This window comes from Sphaerodactylus townsendi, linkage group LG08, assembly GCF_021028975.2.
Source record: "Sphaerodactylus townsendi isolate TG3544 linkage group LG08, MPM_Stown_v2.3, whole genome shotgun sequence".
In the NCBI taxonomy this organism is placed as follows: domain Eukaryota; kingdom Metazoa; phylum Chordata; class Lepidosauria; order Squamata; family Sphaerodactylidae; genus Sphaerodactylus; species Sphaerodactylus townsendi.
In genome coordinates, this window is record NC_059432.1 from 64,401,068 (window position 1) to 64,421,678 (window position 20,611).

The 20,611-nt window shown below is 45.6% G+C and overlaps 1 protein-coding gene across 3 annotated transcripts in view; it reads right to left on the reverse strand.

Annotated features, from left to right (window-relative positions):
- Positions 1-936: 936 nt before the first annotated feature.
- LDB1 (LIM domain binding 1) overlaps positions 937-20,611 on the reverse strand; it is a 75,564-nt gene continuing 55,889 nt past the window's right edge. For 2 of the 3 annotated variants that reach the window (XM_048505344.1, XM_048505346.1), the window contains exons 2-11: positions 14,335-14,437; positions 12,163-12,207; positions 11,452-11,527; positions 10,609-10,711; positions 8,763-8,935; positions 8,430-8,552; positions 7,117-7,200; positions 6,393-6,516; positions 3,971-4,119; positions 937-3,322 (exon numbers count right to left, since the gene is read on the reverse strand). In XM_048505344.1, coding sequence (XP_048361301.1) covers positions 3,092-3,322; positions 3,971-4,119; positions 6,393-6,516; positions 7,117-7,200; positions 8,430-8,552; positions 8,763-8,935; positions 10,609-10,711; positions 11,452-11,527; positions 12,163-12,207; positions 14,335-14,437 — 1,211 coding nt within the window. In that variant the 3' untranslated portion in view covers positions 937-3,091. The remainder of the gene's footprint in view (positions 3,323-3,970; positions 4,120-6,392; positions 6,517-7,116; positions 7,201-8,429; positions 8,553-8,762; positions 8,936-10,608; positions 10,712-11,451; positions 11,528-12,162; positions 12,208-14,334; positions 14,438-20,611) is intronic. The other variant, XM_048505345.1, reaches the window with a different exon arrangement.

Here is a 20,611-nt window from a genome sequence, read left to right on the forward strand (position 1 = left end):
TCTTCTCTGTGATTTTTACATGTGGCCATAATTTCCTTGTTGCTTGAGGTGTAGACTCCAGAATACACTGTACCAGCTAATTCCAGTTTCATGGACATTGAAGGAGAGACATGAAGGAAGGAAGAGATGTTAAGACTCAAACATGCTAATATGAGAGAGCAAGGATTAGCCCTGACAACATAATGGCTTATATCTCAGATAACTCCTACTAGAGCAAGAGTCCCCAATGTTGTGCCCCTGGGCACTATGGCACCCCCCAATACCTTCCATGGTGCCCACCATGTGCTTTTAGAAGCACTTGGGCAAGGCCAGGTGAGGTCCTTGCCCAGCAGGGTTTATGATTGGCCTCTGAAGATCCAACTGGCTATGCAGATTAAAATATTGTTGGTTGGGTGGTAGCTGCCACCACAATATTTGTTTTAGTCTCTCTTGCTTCTCTTTCCCAGCATTTATATATATATTAAAATTACCTCTCTTCAGTCCGGCTCTTGGGCTTCTTCTGTGTGTTTAGCTTTGCCTCCTGTGCCAGCCATTTTAGGAGAAGTCCACCACAGCATCACAATTCCAAAGGTGTCCACAGACTCAAGTTGGGGACCCCCTGAGCTAGAGGAAGACGATTTCCCTGCCTCCCCCTATCACTACAGTCCATCTGTGCCACCTGAAGTTGGGCCTCTGTGGGTCAGGCAAACCAAAGGAACAGTGAGGGGAGAAAACTGAGAGACTGAAGCATGAGGACGAACTGGCAGAAATCTCCCTTCCTGCCCTTATTGACAGAAAAGTCTCTGCATTGGAGGTTCCGATGCAGCACCACAGGAACAGCACCTAACCAATATTAACTGTTCACTTCCCTGCTCAGAACCAACTCTGAACCGGGCTTAGTAGGAACGACTAGATCCCCGTTCACAGATGCAAAAATAACTCTGGCAGGAGAGCACCAAACCGAAAAGTTGTTTTATTGGTACCATACATGACCATAAATGGCACAAACTATGCAAAAAAAAAAAAAGGCTTTACAGTGCCCCAGGGTGGGGGTAGGTGGGAAGAGCAAAGGCTGGGAGAGGGGACGGAGTACACGTCACCAATTCATGCCGAGCCACAGCAATGGGGGACGTGACACTCATATCTTTAGGTACAAAAAGATACAGAAAACATCCTGTAAATCATAGTACTGACTATTGCCTGCTCCCAGGGATGGAGCAGGATGAAGTGTCCAGGCCCAGTAACATAAAAGTGACCAGCCTCCCATGAACATGTTTCACGTTGACCCAGCTGGGCTCCCTCAGGGGAGAGAAGAATTTCTCGGATTCCTGGGCATGATTCAGAGGGAAAACTCTGCCCCAGAGGTCCACAGACCCCTCTGAAGTATCAGCAGCTCGAGGGCGAAAGGATGGCAACAACCCTGCAAAGGAGAATACCCTTGCAGCTTGGAAAAACAGCCTCAACGAGGCAAGGGGGTGCTTGCTGTGACAGTCCAGACGAGGTCCCCCAAATGCCACCAAACTCACAACCAGCCCATGTCGTGAGATGACCAAAACACCTCACACTACTCTGTATTTCATTATCAAAATGGAAAAAGCGCTCCCCACATTATGTCTTCCAGGCCACGTGACGTAAGAGAATCCTCCCTCCAGGACACACAGGACAAAACTGGGAGCACAAAATGCAGGTGGAAGAGCATAAATGAAATTCAAACATGAGAGATCATGGGGGGCGGGGACCAAGCTCCCCAGATGTTGCTTCCTGAGGGATCCTGTTGTCAGCCCTGTTCCTCAATTTGTCTCACTGCTGTAAAACTGGTGACAGACCCCTCTGAACTCTCCTGCCTCCCAAGAAGGATGCCCAACAGAATGAACTCCCCCAACCACTGTTGGGGTGGCTGCATTAGTGAGAACACAGTGAAAAACAGTATCATACACACGGCCTACATCGCAGAAATATACAAGCACAAGGTACACAAACCCGAAAGGGGGGGTGGTAGAGAAGGGGGGAGCAGGGACAGCAGCACACACGAGTTACACAGAGGGGGGCAAGTGGGGCAGCCATGCTGTCCTCAAAGGGTGTATAAAGGAAGTCTGCAAAGTCTCTCCTTGGTTTGAAGCTCTCAGAACTGTATATAAAAGCCAAGACTCCCGGATTGGTAGACAAGCCTGTACAAAAATCAGGATTGGGGGACACAGGGAGGGAGGGCAGATTTGCTTACTGTTTTTTTTTTTAATTTTAACTTACAATTTTAATAATAATTTTTTTAAAAAAACCAAGTACTGGGAGGGGGGTCAAGAAAGCAGTTTTCTGCAGGAGCAGGTTGGGCAGTAGGCTACATCCAAAGATCAGACTTGACGGGACATGTGCCCATCCCATGTGACTGCAGGGTAGTTTACTAACCTTTCAGGAGTTGTTAAACCCCCAACTCCACCCACCCCTACGTTGGTTTTCTGGGTTCTTCAAGCAGAACAAAAATACTTGCTCTACCACACCTACAGCCGCCAACAGGGACTGACTGAGACCTGTCCCACAAAATCTTAGCTGCCCCCATTGCGAGTCATAGAGTTGTCAGCTCACGGTCAGCAGACTCTCTTGCTGGAAGGGAGCCACTGGAGGTTGAATATGGAACAGGGAAGATGAAACGTGCTCAAGTAGACATTCTGTGAAATCAGCAGAAGCACTTGGCCCATGTCTAACCAAATCAGGCACAGTGACCAGGTGCTGAGGAGCTGCATATGTAATGAACATAGAACCCCATTCCCCATGAGGGTAGCCTGTGGCATCCAGGGCTCTGGATACATGGGACGAGGGGAAGGGAAGAGAAAGAATTAAAATTCTGCTGGAGCTAGAGGGAACTCAAAGCTCCATCAGGTCTCAGTGCCCCAAGTCTGCCCTAAGGGGCCCAGCAAAGAGTGCAGACAACAGGGAGTGATGGTCAGGCCAACCAAAGGCAGGCGGGTGGGTAGAATGCAGTGCCCATCAGCCCTGCTACCTTCCCAGCCAGCCAGCCATTCTTCTTCACAAATGTCCAGGTAGAACGGTTTTGACTCAGTCCGAGGGGGCACCAGCCAAGTCATGACCAGGCCAGGCTGGGCAGTGGGTGGGGGCTTTACTGCGATGCTTGCGACGTAGGATTTTCAGACTTGCTCTCCTGACTGGAGGGGGGCTTGCTGTTCCAGGGGCTGTTGGCGCCCAGTGCGGGAGAGTTGTTGAAGCTGTCCTCATCATCAATGCCATTGGCAGCGTCGAACTGAGTGTTCTCCAGCCGTGTGATAAGGCGCTCGTCCTCGTCGCCAAACTCCCCGCCCATCAAGGTCGGCTCGCCCACCACCATCACATCCTGAGGAGGGAAGAGGTTCCCGAAACATAATCGAGGTGGAGACTGCCCTGACCCACAGCACAACATTCAGAGGAGCCAGCTCCCGAAACAAGGATAGCCTCTCGTATGGGAAGTGGAAGACCCTCCCTCCCCATGTCCCTTGCTGTATCTTCCTCTAGGCTTCACTCCACTCCCTTCCCGTCTTATTCCCTATTTGCAACACTGCTGCTTCTGTTGCTTGGTCTTGATCTCTACTCTGGACTTGGGCTTCCCACAGTCATTTGACATGTCTACAGATATGCCAAAAATTAGATGAACATAGCCCCCCCCCCCCATCATTTCCAATTCAACTCAATGAGGGAGAAGTCTAATGCCCCAGAACTCACTGTTGTCATAGGGATCACCTAAAAAGAAGACCAAGTTGGGTGCCATGAGCCTCCAGAACAATCTTCTTGGCCACAGAGGCTTTGGCTCCAGAACCAAGCAGCACCAAAAGAAAACAGGCACAGCCACCACTGAGTCTTGAAAATGGCTGCCGTATTAAACTGAGCTCTCTAGCCCTTGGTTTATACTACAGGAGCCAACATTTCCTAGGATTCTCCAGCTGCAGGGCACAGGTCCCCATGCAGACAGGCAAAGAAAAAGAGACAATGAAAATGGGATGCTTACAGGTACCTGACTGGAGAGAGCGAAGGTGCTGGCTGGACTCTTCTTCTTGCTGTTGCTGTTATTTGTGTTGCCACCACCAGAGCTCATGGTGCTGCCCCCCGACATCTTCCTTTTCCGGCGTTTGCTGGGCGCTTGACGTGCTGGCTCAGCTGGAAGGTGTGAGGGAAGGCAGTGTTGGTGAAATGGTCAGACCCCAAGAGATCCCAGGTTTTTTTGGTAACTGTCTCAATACATGCTTGTTAGACACTGCACATCTGTTAGGTTTCACTAGCACACTTTCCAACAACCAGTCCTAACTTCCACAACTGCGCTGCATACCCTAGAAGCCCCACAGTTCCTGAAAGCAGGTAAACCCTAATGTTTCCCCTTGTTTCAGGGTTTCTGGCCTCTCTCCCCCACCCCCAGATATTTCTTGGGAATCAATGGCCAGCTTTTCCCAAAAACACAAGAATGAATGACAATGAGCCTGTGCAATAGCAACATGAGGAAAATTGGTATGAAATATAAAGGGCTCAAAAGTACAAAGCTGGCAATCTTGCGATCCTGCGAAGAACATTGATTTAGCCTCATTCGTGTGCTCCCAACTCTTCGTCCCTCCTTTTTCCCCACCTTCCAGGCTCCCATTACTTTCTTGGTGGAGGGGGAAGGAGGAGCAAGGGCTTGCCCAGGGATGGCCTCCTCCTTCGCCACCAATGATCAATTACGCCTGGCTCATCTTCCTCCCAAGCTCTCCAGCTCAGGGATGTATGGAAGGCTGTGCCATGAAAGAATATCAATAAAACATTGAAAGTTGTGATTGATGGGGAGCAACCTGGAAGTGAGGGCAGGTGAGATGCACAGCAGGCAAAGGGTCTCCTCCTCATGTGTAAACAAGGAAATGTGAGGAGATCCCTCTGGGGAAAGCGCTCCAGGCATAATGGGCCTAACTTTCAAAAGCAGTAGGTTCAGATGCTTTCAACTACTCTGGATATATTTTATGGACATCGCCACACTGATGGCTTTCCTTTCTGAAAAATGGGCAGGAAATGGAGCTCAATTTTAAAAGGAGGAAAGGTAGATCATGTTTAGCCTGACTATGTTAGTAACCACTATGTTACCTCCCTAAATAGTTGGGTCGACTCAATGGTGATGCATTTGCCTAACGTGCTGAAGGTATCAGGTTCAATCCCTGCTGTCTCTGCTTAAGAGGATCTAAAGCCCTCCACCTAAAAAATCCTGAACAGCTGCTTCCAATCTAAATAGGCAATATTGACTTTGATGGAGCAGTGGTCTACTTACTACCTCAATATAAGGTAGCTTCATGTGTCTGCTAGAAAAGGAGACTTTCCTCCAAGGATACAATGCTAGTAACATTAATAGTAGTAGCAATGGTGGTGGTAGTAGTTGAAACTTTGTTCACAATTCCCTGGTGTAAAATCTAGTTATATCAAAACTATATACAATATCACCATAATGCCTCCAATTGTTTTCTTCCCTTGGCCTTGATTTTTAACATAACTTTGCTTATGTCTCATCAAATAAAAATAAAACAAACAGCTAGCTTCTGCACTATGAACCTGTAAATCTAAAAGAAAAAACAAAAACCTATAGAAAGCAATATCCATTTTAGGAGGAAAGTCTCCCTTTAGGTAGTGTCAGAGGTGATAAAATAAGCTTTAGGCTTAGTCACAGAGGCCTTGAATATTCTATTAATCAGCTTAAAACAGCGAGTGCTATCTCATTCCACCTTTCAAACTGAGCTCCCTTTCCTCCTCGTCTCATAGCCTGCTCTCTGCCCTCCTTTTAAAGTATCAACTCCCTTATCCCCAACTCCTTCAGGGTCTATCTTTTCTTTCAAAAAGCTCCATTATCTAGTCAAAAAGAAAAGGGGGAAAAACAAGAGAAAAAAGTTTACACTATTTAGAATGGTTCAGCTTGTGGATAGTCAAACATCAATTTGAGCACCTCACTGTTTCAGACAACTCAGTGAGGAATCTGCTTTGTTGAAATATCTCTGGAGCAGAGAGGCGCCCACACCATTCCTCAAGAATCTCCTGAGGACCATTTGTTTTGAACTGGTTCCTTGTTTATGTTTTCAGTAAAGATTCAAAACAACTGGGTTAAACTCCAGTTTACTGAACATAAATCTTTCTGGACTTCTTTTTAGATTTCACCTTCCACATCTTGGTCACAGGAGCTTCATTTTCTTACCCCACACTGTACTTCCAAAAACCAGACTAGGCTGCAGGAATTCTGGTCCTCCCAGCCAAGCTGCATTCTCCCAAACGCTTGTGAAATTGGCAGAATCCACTAGGAGTCGCAACTCACAAGGAAACTGTCCATAGTACCCTCTGGCGATTTTGATAGAAAAGGCACGAAGCTTAGTATTCCAGCCTCACAGGGCTGTGTTCAAACCCCCAGCCCCTCCCTGCAAGATTCTCACCAGGTGGTGCTACCATACGCTGCCACTTCTGGAAGAGGCATGTCTTGAGGCAGTCCCGAGGGCTGAGGCTGTAGGTCTTGTGCCGTGACATCAACTCCTGCATTGGTTCTAGGATTACACAAAGCTGGCAACAGAAAAGAGAAAAGAGAACACTTTTGTGCTGTCCTAAGCAATGAAAACTAAGGGGCTAGCAGCCGCCTGAAGCCATAATATGTCCCAGTGGGAAATGAAGTGAGAGAAAGATACAGATACAGATAATCAGGCAGTCTGTGCCATCTTCAAAGGTGCTCTTCTCACACTTACGTTCAGTCATGCCTTTTTTTAGCTGGACAGAAAGGATGGCATTAATTTCTAGCCATGAGCTGCAAGGCTAAACATACAATCCTGAAGCCATAATGGTGGACTTAGTATTTTGATTTAGTAAGTTCAAAAAATTCTAGAAACAATTTAAACCCATTGTAAAACAGAGAAAACACCACATCATTATTCCCAAATATCATCTTAAAAATGCAGTTTTAATACATTTTCCTACAGACTAAGAAGGGAGGGGATTTAGCTATTTTTTCCCCATAGACCAAGGGTCTGCAACCTGCAGCTCTCCAGATGTTGGCCATGCTCTCCAATTGGCCATGCTGGCAGGGGCTGATGGGAATTGTAGTCCATGAACATCTGGAGAGCTGCAGGTTGCAGACCCCTGCCATAAACACTGTGGAAAAGGACTTACTCGGAGGTAGTTGAGTGTGGAGTTTGAAAGCCCACATCGGGTGATGTTCTTGGACAACTGGTCCAGCATCTGGGGGTCTTGTGCCTGGGGGAATGGGGAGGGGAAGAAAGAAGCAGTCAAACAACAATAGGGGACTTAATCAAATATTTTTTATTTCAAAACCCTGGAGCCTGCATCATTCAAGAAGATTACAGTAAAAGGATAAACAGGTTGCTTATCTATACAGCTCAATGGCTGCACACAGCTAACTTTCTAACTTTGCTAGAACTGTAGTCCACCAACTGCTGCTCCTACCTGTCTCCTTAACAGAGTCAGGGTTTGTTTGTTTTTTTGGCTTTTTTCTATTAGTGACTTTCTGTCCAACTCTTTGTCAGGGTGACATGACATCCACACCCTAATAAGCAAGCAATGCACACCGTAGGGAAGGGGAGTGGGTTAGGTGACTCTACAGGCGATCATCTGTTACAGGCAAGCAACCTGTTTTTTTCTTGGTGATTTCAATTGAATCCCATATATAAGTAAGTGATTTATTGACGTACCTGAAAAGGGTGCCAGTGAAAGCAAACTACAAAGAACTACTCTAAGGTCGCACCTTTTCTTGCATGACAAAAGAATAATATACAGTAAAACGTGGAAGTGTGGACCAAGAGATTGCTCTGCCTAACACAGTAACAGAAACATTTGGTGAAGGTAGCCACTATGATAGATGCTCAAGAAGTACAGTGGATGGAGCAAAACTCCCTTAAAAAGCCAAAAGGGAATGGAATGTTGCCAATCTAAACTCAAAACGTGTAAGGAAGTAGGAAAAAAGCACTCCCCAAGCAAAACACAATAGCTAAGGCTCAGAGAAAGTCCACTGAGAAAACGGTCTGAGCTGCTTTTCTGTTGCTGTAGTTGGAGGGTAACTGAAGCAGGGACGTCCAGTTGTTCCAGGCATACGCAGAGACATAGATTCTGTGACTGCCTACTCAAGGGTAGGGGCAGGAGTGCAAGTTGGAGCACCAGAATGTTCCTGCAGTGGGCCTTGCAGGTGGCAAACTTCTATATCTGTCTGCAGAGACCACAAAGCAGAACTGAAATTTCCACTGATGCTTTATAAGCTATAGATCTGAGGTAAATTTAAACAAATTTAAATTTAAGCAAAAGTGTGTTGTCCAAACCAAGGTCAACATTTGCTAGCCCAAAAATCCTGGTCACAAGAAATAACATTGTACAAAAGAAAACAACAGGAAGTTTCTCAGACTCCAGAGAGAACCTGGCAAAATACCTTGAAGCAAATCAAGCTAATGGCTAATCCAAAGTACCGAACTCACATGCATGGCAAGGATGCTGCGGGGAATGAGCTCCCGGTGCTGCCGAATGCTGAAGTGCCATGTCTTTATCCTCATCATGTCATCAAACATGAACTCCAAATAGAGGCGACCCTCCACACAAACCTGGGCAAGAGAAAAGCAAATAACTAGCCTTGAAGTATGGATGGCCTCATAGCTAGCTACTCCTTTCTGACACAAACCTTTGGAGGGGACACCATAAGGAACAAGACTAAATTTCTCTAAGCAGCAATTCAAAACAGGTTCCCATTAGCTCTGCATAGCACATCCTCATTTGGTAACCAGGAGAAGGGGAAGTGCTATTATACCTCTTACCTGTGTGAACATGGGCTTGCCGTGCTGAGTGACCATAGTACACTGGTCACAGTCGAGCGAGACAAAATTATTGTGGAAGGACTCCTTGGGGTGCTTCAGGACATAGTACAGCTCTGTAGCACCCCCTTCAAAGATACTGCGGAAATAGCGAGGGATCAGGGTACGGCCAATTGCTGGAAAAAGAGAAGACAAAAAATTCAATTGTTTTTCAGCCTCTGCACGGCAGACTCAGGACTCCTGCTAGCTCAGACGCATCTATACTGAGAAAAGATGATTGTGCTGTGGAGCTGCCAATGAAGTAAACAAAATTACATTATGAATTAATGAGTGAAGGATCCACACAAAGTACAGCAAATGAGAGACACAGTCTCTCCTAACTGATGGTAACCTCAGAGTGAAGAAGCGTTGGGGATCTAAAAATATGGCATCCCCCCCTCCCAATCTCTAGGGGACAGATGAAATTCCATGTAGTTTTTAGGCTTTTGAGTCTATGTAAGTACAAATCAGGCTGATGACAGGTCAAGGTAGACAGAAGTGGAAAGGATAGCCTCCTACTTATAGCCTAGTGGCAGGTTAGGAGACAGTAAGCCAAGAGATCTGGCTTTGAGCTCTCACAGCGAAGGGATTACAGTGGTAAATGTTACACACTGACTATCTGGTCATAAGATAGGTATTCGGACATCTACTTAGACAATGGCAATCCAGCTTGTCTCATATGAAAGATGGGTCAGTTGTTCTCAAGAACAAGGCATAGTCACATCCTGAAATATTATGATTGTTCTCCAGAATACAATCAATTGAGGAAGGGTGATGGATGGATGCTGGGTATACAAATGATTACCCTCCTAGTCACTGAAACTTGCTTACTCCTTAGTGAAATCAAGAGTCCTCAGAAGGAGGCTTCACAAATTGCAAATCATTATTTTGTTAGGCTAAATGTTATTATTTATTATGCCTCGAAAACATTTGTGTTTTCAAGTTGGAGAGTACCCAAAGGAAAATGTAATCATTTTCAAAATGCAATCATGTAATCAAAATGTAATCATGTACCAAAGCTGCCATGGGAGGTCACATGAAAGCATCAGGACACTTTTGACCAGAAAACTGGAGACACAATCTGCACCATAGTGGGCAGGCTTTGTATAAACTCTATGTCAACAAAGTTGCATGAGAAGGCAGGAGCCAGATTTTGGAATAAGAAAGAAATCATGGAAATGTAGGATTAATTTCATTTTAATTTGGGGATGGGGAGAGAAAAGGTGTTTCTTTAGGAGCCTAAATGCTTCTGCATCCAAGCAGTAATGGAGAAATTTCCAAAAACGTGGGGTGTACCTAAGAAGTCCTGTTCTCCATGCTGGAAACTTCATGGCCATTTGGACTGGTAAACAGTAGTGTAGGTTATCCGAAGCAAAACTATAGAAAAAATGTTTGATGGGAGTCCCTGTGCTTCTGTAGGAGATAAAGCCCTTTGGGGGTAGGGCGGTCTAATAAATCGAATAAATAATAATAATAATAATAAAGTGGTATATTTCTATAGCGTAGCAGTAGTAATAATTATTTAATCTGTAATCAATAGTCTTGATATCCAAACACTATAGACTGTTGTGGACCACTCTCAGCTATACAGAGTTCAGAGGGTAAATACTAAACATGTACCAGATCCCAACTTTACAACCATTACTGAAAATGGGGACTACTTATTGGGGAAATGATCCAGAAGCTACTGTTGTAGGCTACAATATTTTGAAGCACAACTTCAACTTATACCCCTTCCAAACTTCTCCTTCCTACAGAATACTGGGTTTGGAATCTAAGGGGATGGACCCACCATAGCCCCGGGACTCACTGTATCTCTTTGGTCCATCTTCCAGACAGAAAGTGATTGTTAACATGGCATCATCCTCGAAGAACTCAGTGGTGAATGCATCCCACCACAGATTGTCACATTCCTGCAGAAATAGAGGAGCAGAACAATATTGTTATGGCTCAGCCTGGTCTAACTGGGGTTCCCCTGGGAGGAAGACTCAAATGGAGAGGAGGGGACAATTTTGGTTCCAGATCCCCAGGAATTGCCTGTAAATGCAGGACCAGGTCTAGAGGCTCAGGCGGAGCATGAGGGAGGAATCCACAGCCAGGTCCAAGTTCTGAGATTCCCCAGCCAGGGTCTAGCTCTTCCCCAGCCTCTTCAAAATGAGCCAGAAGGGATCCCCACCCCCATGAGACTGTGTGCTAGGTTACAGCAGAGGAGACACAGTAACAGGTTAGCAGCCATGGGGCAAGCTGACTTGGTTACTCCTTACAGGAGCCAGACTAAAGTAAACCAGCTGCAAGAGGTTATTGCACTAGGGAATGGGAGGCTGGCTACAAAAGAGAGGTTGCAGCAGTTTGCAGGTCACTGTCTCTGTTCCTAGCTTTGTGTATTCATTAAACAACTGCACCAGCTGAATCACTGTGTCAGGACTGTCTGTTGGTTCTTGAGGACTGGTCTACGACAAATATAGATGGGTTTGAAGCTAATATCCTCCACCACTACTACTAAATATGTGACTAGAGAACCCGGGCACCAGGATTAAGGAGATTGGGTTGACATAACATCTCCCTCCATTTCTACAAGCATAACAGTAGCTTCCATTCATTATAAATCATGGAATTATTCCCTAATTTAATTCCCCTGGTTAGAAAGTCATACCTCTGTCCAGTTTTGCAGCCGTTTATTGAGCTCAAATATCCTGTAGTCAGTCTGGTTACCATATGGTGTGTGCCTCCTGTTAATCAACCATAGCAATCAAATAAGAAATGGAATCAGACTTCCTACCTGGCTGAGAGGGAAGCCCCATTTATTCAGACAGTTTAAGCACAAACATTACTAGTGTTATTCACATTTCGCAGGTAGGGAATGAGATACCATTTGCCCTCTAACAAGTTAAAGTCTGAGTAGGGACATAAATCTAGATTTCCCACACATCTATGTCCAATATGGTAGCTGCTGGACCACATACATTAGAAAGAAATCAGGAGCACAAAGCTGGGTGCAGAAACCAATGTGCCTATTTTTATAGATATTCTCAAGCTCAAGAGGCATACACAACACACTGACCTGCTATTGGCTTTAAACATTACTGTATTTCAGACTCTCCTATCTCCCACAAAAACACACTGTGGAGTTCTGACTTCATTCAACTGGAAAATTCTGTACACATTCACAAATGTTCATGTATGTTTGTGGCAGGCATCCTTCATGCTGTGAAAGCAGCTTCAACAAATATTTTCCAAGGGATGCATTTTTAGGGTGGCAAATATACATTCAAACCACTTCCCAGCACACTTGAAATGTTAGGCCCACCTTTTGCTCTTTGCTAAACTCACGCTTGCCAGAACAAAGAGCAGCACAGATTCTTACCCAATTCCAGGCTCCAGGTACGTGGGTGGATACATAGGAGTCGGTCTGTGGAGAAATACATCAAGACAGGAGTGATTACCGGTAACAAAAGCTCTTGACCACCCAAGACCATTTCATTAGACTCCAGAGGTTAAACTGGATGAGTAAAGCTGAAAAACAACAGGGGACTACTTTCTGCTGCCTCAGCATCATTTATTAGCCTCCTCTGTTTCACATTATGTTTTAAGTTCCTTCCTGCTTTTAAACTTCTCCACCTTATGTGTTCTGTATTTAATCTTCATTTCCCTTCCTTGAATTCTCTATATATCTCACCATAACCTACTTTGTAAAACTTTCTCTCTCACAAATTATTTCTTGGTTATATCCTGCCTCTTATGTTGTACGGATATACCTGGAAACTCATTCCTTTCAATATTCATTTGCATTCTAGCCCTTTAAAAAAATCTTCCTTTTGTTCTCTTGACCGGTATTCTTTTCTCCTTTTCTTTCCTTGCTGGTACCCAACATGTTTTTTACTACTGCTATCCATCCTTTGTTTTCTTATTTCTCTTTTTTTCAACTTAAATGCTAGTCATACAACTTGGAGTGGCAGAGATTTCTCCCCACTCTTGTTAGAAAGAAGCTACTGATCTTTTATGTTCCTTTTCATTCTTGTGTGTGTTCCTTTCTGCCGGTTCTAGAAGCCACCCACCCCCCACCCCTGCAAGCATTTATGCTATTACTGAAATTTACTGGAGTCAGGTTTGGCCTGTATTAAAGCCCCTGCAGAAAAGGGGATTGCACTTCAAGCTTCAGAGCAGTAATAATACTGTGGAGTGGTGTCATGTATGGATGCTTTTCAATCAGCCTGTCATATTACAATACAGAAACTGACCTATTGCTAAGATTACTTCATTTGATATAACTGGCAGCCAATGAACGCCAGCTACTTGACAGGAATAAAGGAACTAGAAGTTGGAATCAATGGGGTTGGAAGTATTGGCAAGGCTGACTCAGGTGAATAGGTACTGCACACTTTGTGACCCATGAAGTAGACCACAATGTAGCCTGAAAAACTGACATTTATAACATTTAGAGCATCCATCTCTGACACAGAGATATCTGTGTATTTGATCACCAATACTGAGAATACATTCTATTTACACAGCACTGGGAGAATACATAAGGGCACATGGCCTTGCAGTTAGGGTATGGTCCTGTGTCAAGCAGCCCTATACCACAAGACCATGCACCCCGACGTGTTTTCTGAAGACTGTGTGAACAGCTTGCATTCTCACTAATGGCCAAGAAAACGAACTGCCACAGAACAGGCTGCCACTTGTATGGCCTCTGAAACCCAATTACTCTGGACCAATGACTGATGGCTTTAGACCAGGGGTGTCCAACACTGGAGCTTCAGATGTTCATGGACTACAATTCCCACCAGCCCCTGCTGGCATGGCCCTCTGTTTAGACCATTCATTCCTAATCTTCATATGTGAGAGTCACTGTTCTGAACGTGCCTCTTTCCTAATACTGTTTTTACCCCAGTGTCTCAAGGCTGTATACATGATTTCTCCCTCTGCTATTTTATACTAGAAAGTGTGTGAGATGGACCAGCCCATTTCTCTGGGTAAACTAAGCTCAACCAGTGAGTTCCAGGCCTGAGTGAAGATTTGAACCTGGCTTGCTCACTCCCTCACCCATTCTAGTCCAATAGGCTATACAACACCATGCTATTTCTCAGTAGCAACCCAAGGCCACTTGTGCAGAAAGAATGGTTGGAGATTCTCTGAGCGTAGGCAAAAGTAATTTCTTACAGAATTAAGAGCTTATAATGTCCTTCCAATTTTAATTCAGAAAAATTATGTTGCAGAAATGTGGGAAACTCTGCTGAGTTCTGAGTTAACAAGGATTGAAACCATGTTTGTACTTGGTTTATAGCTTCAAAGAGCGGTTGGAGGGGGAAAATAGGTTGTCATCATTTTGTTTCACAGACTGCAGCAATCAACATGCCCAATAACAAATCATACATCAAGCTCCATCTACTTAGTCTTTCCTCATTTTGAAAGCAGAATTTCCATGTGAGTTTTGGGCTGCAAAGAGTCTAGGAAGAGATAACAGAGATGACAAGTTTGGGTTTGGCTGGTGTTAACACTATACCTGTCCTGAACCAAAAAGCCTCTCACTTACCCGACATCTCGATCCAGCATAGTGCCTGGGTGGAAAGGGGGGAAGGCGTTGCCGTTTGGGGGCTCCTTTGGAGAGTACAGCTTGAATGACTTAGAGGAACAGCCTAACACAAAGAGAAAGAAGGAACAAGGCATAAATCAGCAAAGGTCACTCTGACAGGAGCAGGTCACACACAAGGACAACACAGGTCTAATTTCATTATAAATGCTGTAACCCCATGAGCATCTACCCCAGTATGATACTGACTCAACTTATCCCAGTAGAAAGGCTCTATGTACTTAACTGATCACTCAAACTTGCCATTTTCCTGGGGCAACAAGAGCTAACTGGCAAACTGAATTGGTCGTGTTCCCACTGTTGCCATAGCGCTGTGCTACTTTTCCCAGGTCAGGAGACAAAAGCACTATAGTGGCTGTGCTTCTGGGTCAGTCTCCCAACCTTAAAGGGCTGTCAGACAGCACCATGACAAGAGATGCTGTAATTGTCCTATTACAGAGACACAGTGAGAGGTTATGGCCCCAGTATGCCATAAATTCAAGGATGGATGGAAAAAGAAGAGATGGACAGCTGTCAAAGCACAGTGTTGGCCATATTCAGCTATGGAACCAAAATGCTACATTTATGGATGCTGTGTTTTCTCTTTATCTCTTCCTTGAATTTAACATTTGGTGGCAGGGGCCAAGATCTGCTGCTGCTGCTATAGTTCTGCACAGGGTTTTCTAGTCAGAGAATGGTGCTACAGAAGCCAGCTAAGCTTGTGGAATATGGAAAGGTGACCACTTGAAAAACTGATTTGGCAGACTGCCTTCCAGCATCAAGATGGAAATGCACTTATATGGGTCATGTTCTGAATAAGAAACATATGAAGTCAATTGCATCATAGAGACTAACAGATTTAGTGTGGCATAAGCTTCCACAGGTCATAGTCCACTTCACTAGATTCATAAAGTTTTCACAAAAGTAGGTAAGTATACACTCCCCGAGAACAATATTTTTAACAAACTGAAGTCAAAAGGTCAAGCAACACAAGCCATAGCAGTGTGTCTAACAGCACTATGAAAGAATGCAAATGAATACCAGATCCATTCAGGATATGAGTGACCCATTTCTAACTGATAGGTACAGGTGGGCAGAGGTGGAGAGCTCATGGGGATATGTGAGGTTACATGTCCCCAGGCACATGCCAGCTGGTCATGTGGGGGGGGGGAGAATTTCTCCCACACCCCTCCCCTTGGGCCTTCCCCACCAGGTTGCTCCTTCAGCTGGCGGAGGCTCCACCAGGGGGTGGCTAAGGAGTGGCCTGCGGCAGGCTCCCTCAGGCTAAGGTGAGTGGGGTGCAGGGGGGGTGGGGAGGCGGCTGGAGCAGGTGTTGCCCTGAGCGCCATTTGCCCCCTTCGCCTCTGCAGGTGAGGAATAGGTATAGCCCAGGGGTCTGCAACCAGCCAATTGGCCATGCTGGCAGGGGCTGATGGGAATTGTAGTCCATGAACATCTGGAGAGCTGCTGGTTGCAGACCCCAGGTATAGCAAGATCTACTAAAGGGGCTGGTTACTTTATACAAAGGATTAGCCACTCTCAGCATTTGGTGAGATCATGTTCCCTGGAGCCAGTTTTGCTAGTGAATTCCAATTTGGCAGCTTCAGATTGAAGTCTCCCTTTAATTTTTTTTATTACAATAAACATCCTTTCAGGTTTGCTACAGAATATCCTAGGAATTTGAGTGAAATGCTCCCCTTCCCCAATAGTTTTTGAGTTACTATGTTATTATCCAATTTGTGTTCACTTATACAGAGACCAAGCAACCTGTTTGGTCTACATAAATGGCAGAAGGGCACTGTTAGCAAGTAATGGAGCACTTAACGTTAAAAGATATGTAGATGAATGAGTCTTTGGCAGTTGACTCTGCTGCTTTTTATAACAGTGTCATTTGAGTAAACTTAGGGACAGGGCACCAAGGTTTTCAACTCTACTGGGCGCCTTATTGTTGCTGGTGAACAGAATATTCTGATTGTGGTGCTGTCCATAAGGAATGGCAGGGCTACTGCCCAAGGCCTGAGGGGGAAGAATCATCCTCCAGGATGGGCTGCAAATACATGACGTGCTGAAGAAGATGATGCTGAGAGCATTAGCTGACAATTGGATGTCCCATTACTTTTTTTCTGCTCAGCCTATCCCATGGCAGGTGACCACCACGTACCCATGTGACCTAAGCTATCTGCTTTTCCCCATCCCCTGTGGAGGTGAATGTGGTATCAATTATACCCAGGGAAATAAAAATGCACATAAACAGGGTCGAATGGGACCCCAGTAAGCATCTATCATGGGGCAGGGGGCAGGTTGAGTAGCAAAAACACAATGGATAGCTGCTCTGGGCAAAACTTCTGGAATTATCTGTATAAGTCTGGAAGCTTTTCCATTAGGTTTAGTAGTCCCTTTGGTGCCCCTCAGTGAGATTTAAGAACAGAATAATGTGATACTGAAGACATCTTTCTCGGCCCGTCTATATAGGAAAACTTAATCTTGAAGACTGCAGGAGACTCTACACAAAATTCCAGTCTGGTACTGTGACCATAAAGAGAGGTACAAACAGATTCTTTATTTCTGCAACACTTATTGTGTGTCCATTGTGTAGTATTCATTGAATAAGGGATGGTGGATAATTCACCAGGTCACCTCAGAACGGCATTTTGTGTGGACATGTTAGGGTAAATGAACAGTCCCTGAGACAGGACAGACTCTTTTGACTGGTTCACTTTGTGGCTGAATTAACAATATTACTAGGTGAGTTAAGGATACTGTCACCCCTTGAAGGATACTGATGTGGCCCCTTGAAGCTTGCAGACATTTTGACAGCTTAGTAACCCCCTTTACCTACAGAGAACTACAGTGCACATTGTTTGCCTTAATTTTAAATAATTCCTACAAGGTGCAAACTCATGGGGAAAACTGGCTCTTTAATGCAAAGTTCTCATTCTATTTACTGTAGAGGACACAATTAGATGATCCTGTAGTTTCTTCAAGAAAATGGCACTTAATAATAAAGCCCAGAGAAGGGCAACCATGCAGATATGTGCATTATGATAGGAATAAGGCACAAGTACTTCTTGAAACAAAAAGTGCAACATTTAGACCCTCGAAGGGCATTTGCAGAAGGAAGTGTGAAAAGAAACACGATTTGGAGTGGAGTAAAGGATAACATACAGATTTGCTTAACGAAGTCACTCCAATGAGTTTATATAGCTTAACCTGGTGAAAGACTGCCAGCCTCTTTTATCATAGTAACTGAATACCCTTACATCCAGCTAAGTTACATCCTTCTTGCTGCAAAAGGCATGACTGTTAGTTCTTTTACAGGACACTGGAGAACGGTCCATTGGTACTTACCCTGAAGGGGCCTTCTCCTGGTAGGCGATGAGGGCATCTTGGATGGGTGATTTCCAACCTATACTCAGGGAGGCAGGACTAAATGATGCCACTTCCTGTAGAGGCTGGAATCCATCTTAGATCCCCAGTATTCCGTTGACACAGCAGTGAGAGAAAAAAACTCTATTGTCTTAAGAAGTATAACAGGAAGTAACGAGAATAACATATTAACGAAGAATAACATTGAAAAAACGTACAACAATTATGTAAGATTGTGAGGAACTCCAAGTATTCTGTAACTAACTACCCCAAGCTATAGTAGCCTAAAAACGTAAGCAATGAATAATTTTGGAGACTGCATAAAAAATGCCCCTAGGGAGTGCCAAGATGCCCTCATGCAGCCTACCAGGAGAAGGGCCCCTTCAGGGGTAAGGTACCAAATGGACCCGTTCTCCTGGAGGCGATCCTCGGGCGATCTTGGATGGGAACCTCCCAGAGCAGTGTCCCGAAATGGGTGGGGATATTAGTCTCCAAATGATATATGTTCGAAAGCACTCATGTTCCAAAAGCGGTCTCATTAGCCGCCATGGGAGATGTAACCTGTAATGTTTGATGGAAGAGGATGAGGGAGGGAGTGACCATGTGGCCGCCCCTACCATACATCCTCCAAGGGAATATGTCGATCTGAGATACCACGTTCGATTTGTAGCACTCCGAGTGGAATGAGCCCGGTGATGCCACTAGAGCACAGGTGTGTGAGAGGCTTTTATATGCCTCGGTAATGCACATTCCTGAGGAAGTGTAACTGAGTGCAGCTTTTGGACATCTATGAGCTCCCCTAGATTAGGCGTGGTAACATTTATGAAGAGAGATTCAGTTAGGTCTGATGTTCTCTCTGTTCTGATGATAAATGACTTTGAGTGCTCTACTTGGACATCAAGGTTGTGCCAAATGATTTCTTTAGGATGGGAAGGACTTGGACCACAAAGGTGGGGATGATCACCCTCCTGCTTCATGTGGAACCTGGGACAGCAACTTTTGGGACAAAGGTGGGATCCAATCGCATAACTACTCTGTCCTTATGAAAGATGCAGAGCTGGGAGTTAACCGATAGGGCCTGCAACTCTGAGATTCTTCTGGCTGTAGTGATGGCAATCAGGAAGAGAGAAAGTTTCATGCGAACCCGGTATTTCAGATGCACGGAACGGATGGAGGCTCCTTGAAGGGAGGTTTGGTGAGAGCTGGCAGAGCAGGTGTTAAGCCTCCATGAAGGGAATGCGATGGACTATTGGAGGTTGTTTTTGTAGAGACTCCTTTGAGGGGAATCTCTAAGGATATCTGGGTGCCGGGACAACGGTAGACCCACGAACCTTGGGCCAAACTGTCATGAGCTGCCAGCTGTCTGCGAAAGAGAGTATTAGCACTTCTAAGGCCTTCTCGAACCCGACCTGGAGAAATTGCTTAAGACCCGAGGGACAGAAAGGACGCTTGAGTGGATCGAGCCTGTATGGGCCTCTTGGAGCCCAGGAGAGAAAAAGTCCCTCCACCGAAAGAGTCATAGATCCGAGAGGTTGATGGTCTTCGGGACGCCGCATGATAGTGTGTTGATGACCTGATTGGGAATAGCCTTTTTGAGATTTAGGAGCCCCACAGCTCAAAGCATGGCCATGTGGTCAGACAAAACCACTCTGGGGTTGGGATGGATACTATGGGTCCCTGAGATAGCATGTCCGCTGGCGTGGGCAGCCTCAGGGAGAGTGCGAGAAGTTGCCAATTGAAGTTGATTGAGGGAGAGACCATGGTGCGCCTGGAGCCACCATGGTGCCGCACTAGAATTACGATGTCGGCTTTCTCTGACCAGATCTTCCTTATGAGCTTAGCGGGATGACTGGAGTGGGGCGGCTTTGATTAAGGCATACAGAGTGAGTTCCCTACAGTCCTGAGCCCGTCAGCGCATCTACTGCTGAAGTGCTTGGGAATATGAAAAGTTACCTGGTGAAGTTTCGAGGAAGTTGTGCATTCTGTGCGGAGGCAAAGAGATTACGATGGTGGGGAGCAACAGCCGAGAGGTTTGCGTGATCAGTTGGAAGAGTGATGGGTGGAGCTTCCACTCGGCTTCGATCACCGATTGTCGGCTTAGCCAGTCCGCCTGTACGTTCAGGTTCCCCTGTATGTGCTCTGCCGACAACGATAGGAGATGCTTCTCGGCCCACGTTAGTATCTCTACTGCTTGTAGATGAAGACGAGGGGATCTGGATCCACCCTGATTGTTTAGGTGGGCCTTTGCCGCAATGTTGTCTGTCCGGACCAAAAGATGACAACCCTGGATCTGAGGTTGGAAGGTCTGAAGCGCTAAGAGAATAGCTCGCAACTCTAGGAAGTTGATGGGTAGACGTGTTTGGGTCACCATCCAGAGACCTTGTGCCACGTTGTCTTCCAAGGATGCACCTCATCCGCGAAGGCTCGCATCTGTGAACAGCTGCATTCAATGAGGGTAGATAAAGACTTTCCCTTTGGAGAGATTTTTCTGATGAGACCACCAGCGAAGGCTGTCGCGAAGTTGATTGGTGATCTGGAGGGACCTGTCCTCCTTCCTCATAATGCGGTATTGGTGAGGTTGGCGAAACTGTTGGAGGGGGCGCGCATGGAACCTTCCCCACTGAAGCATATTGATGACTGAGATGAAGAGACCCATCAGCCTGGCTAGCTGAAGAAGGGAAGCTCTCCTGGCCGGGAGGAAGACCGCTACCAGTCTCTGGATCTTGAGAATTGGACGGCGGAATGAAGAGACGGTTGTGCACTGTGTCTATGGTCGCACCAAGATGTTCCATTCGAGTGGCCGGAATCAGAGAACTCTTCTGCAAGTTGACCATGAACCCGTAGTGTCGAAGGGTGGTCAGGACGCCATCCAGGT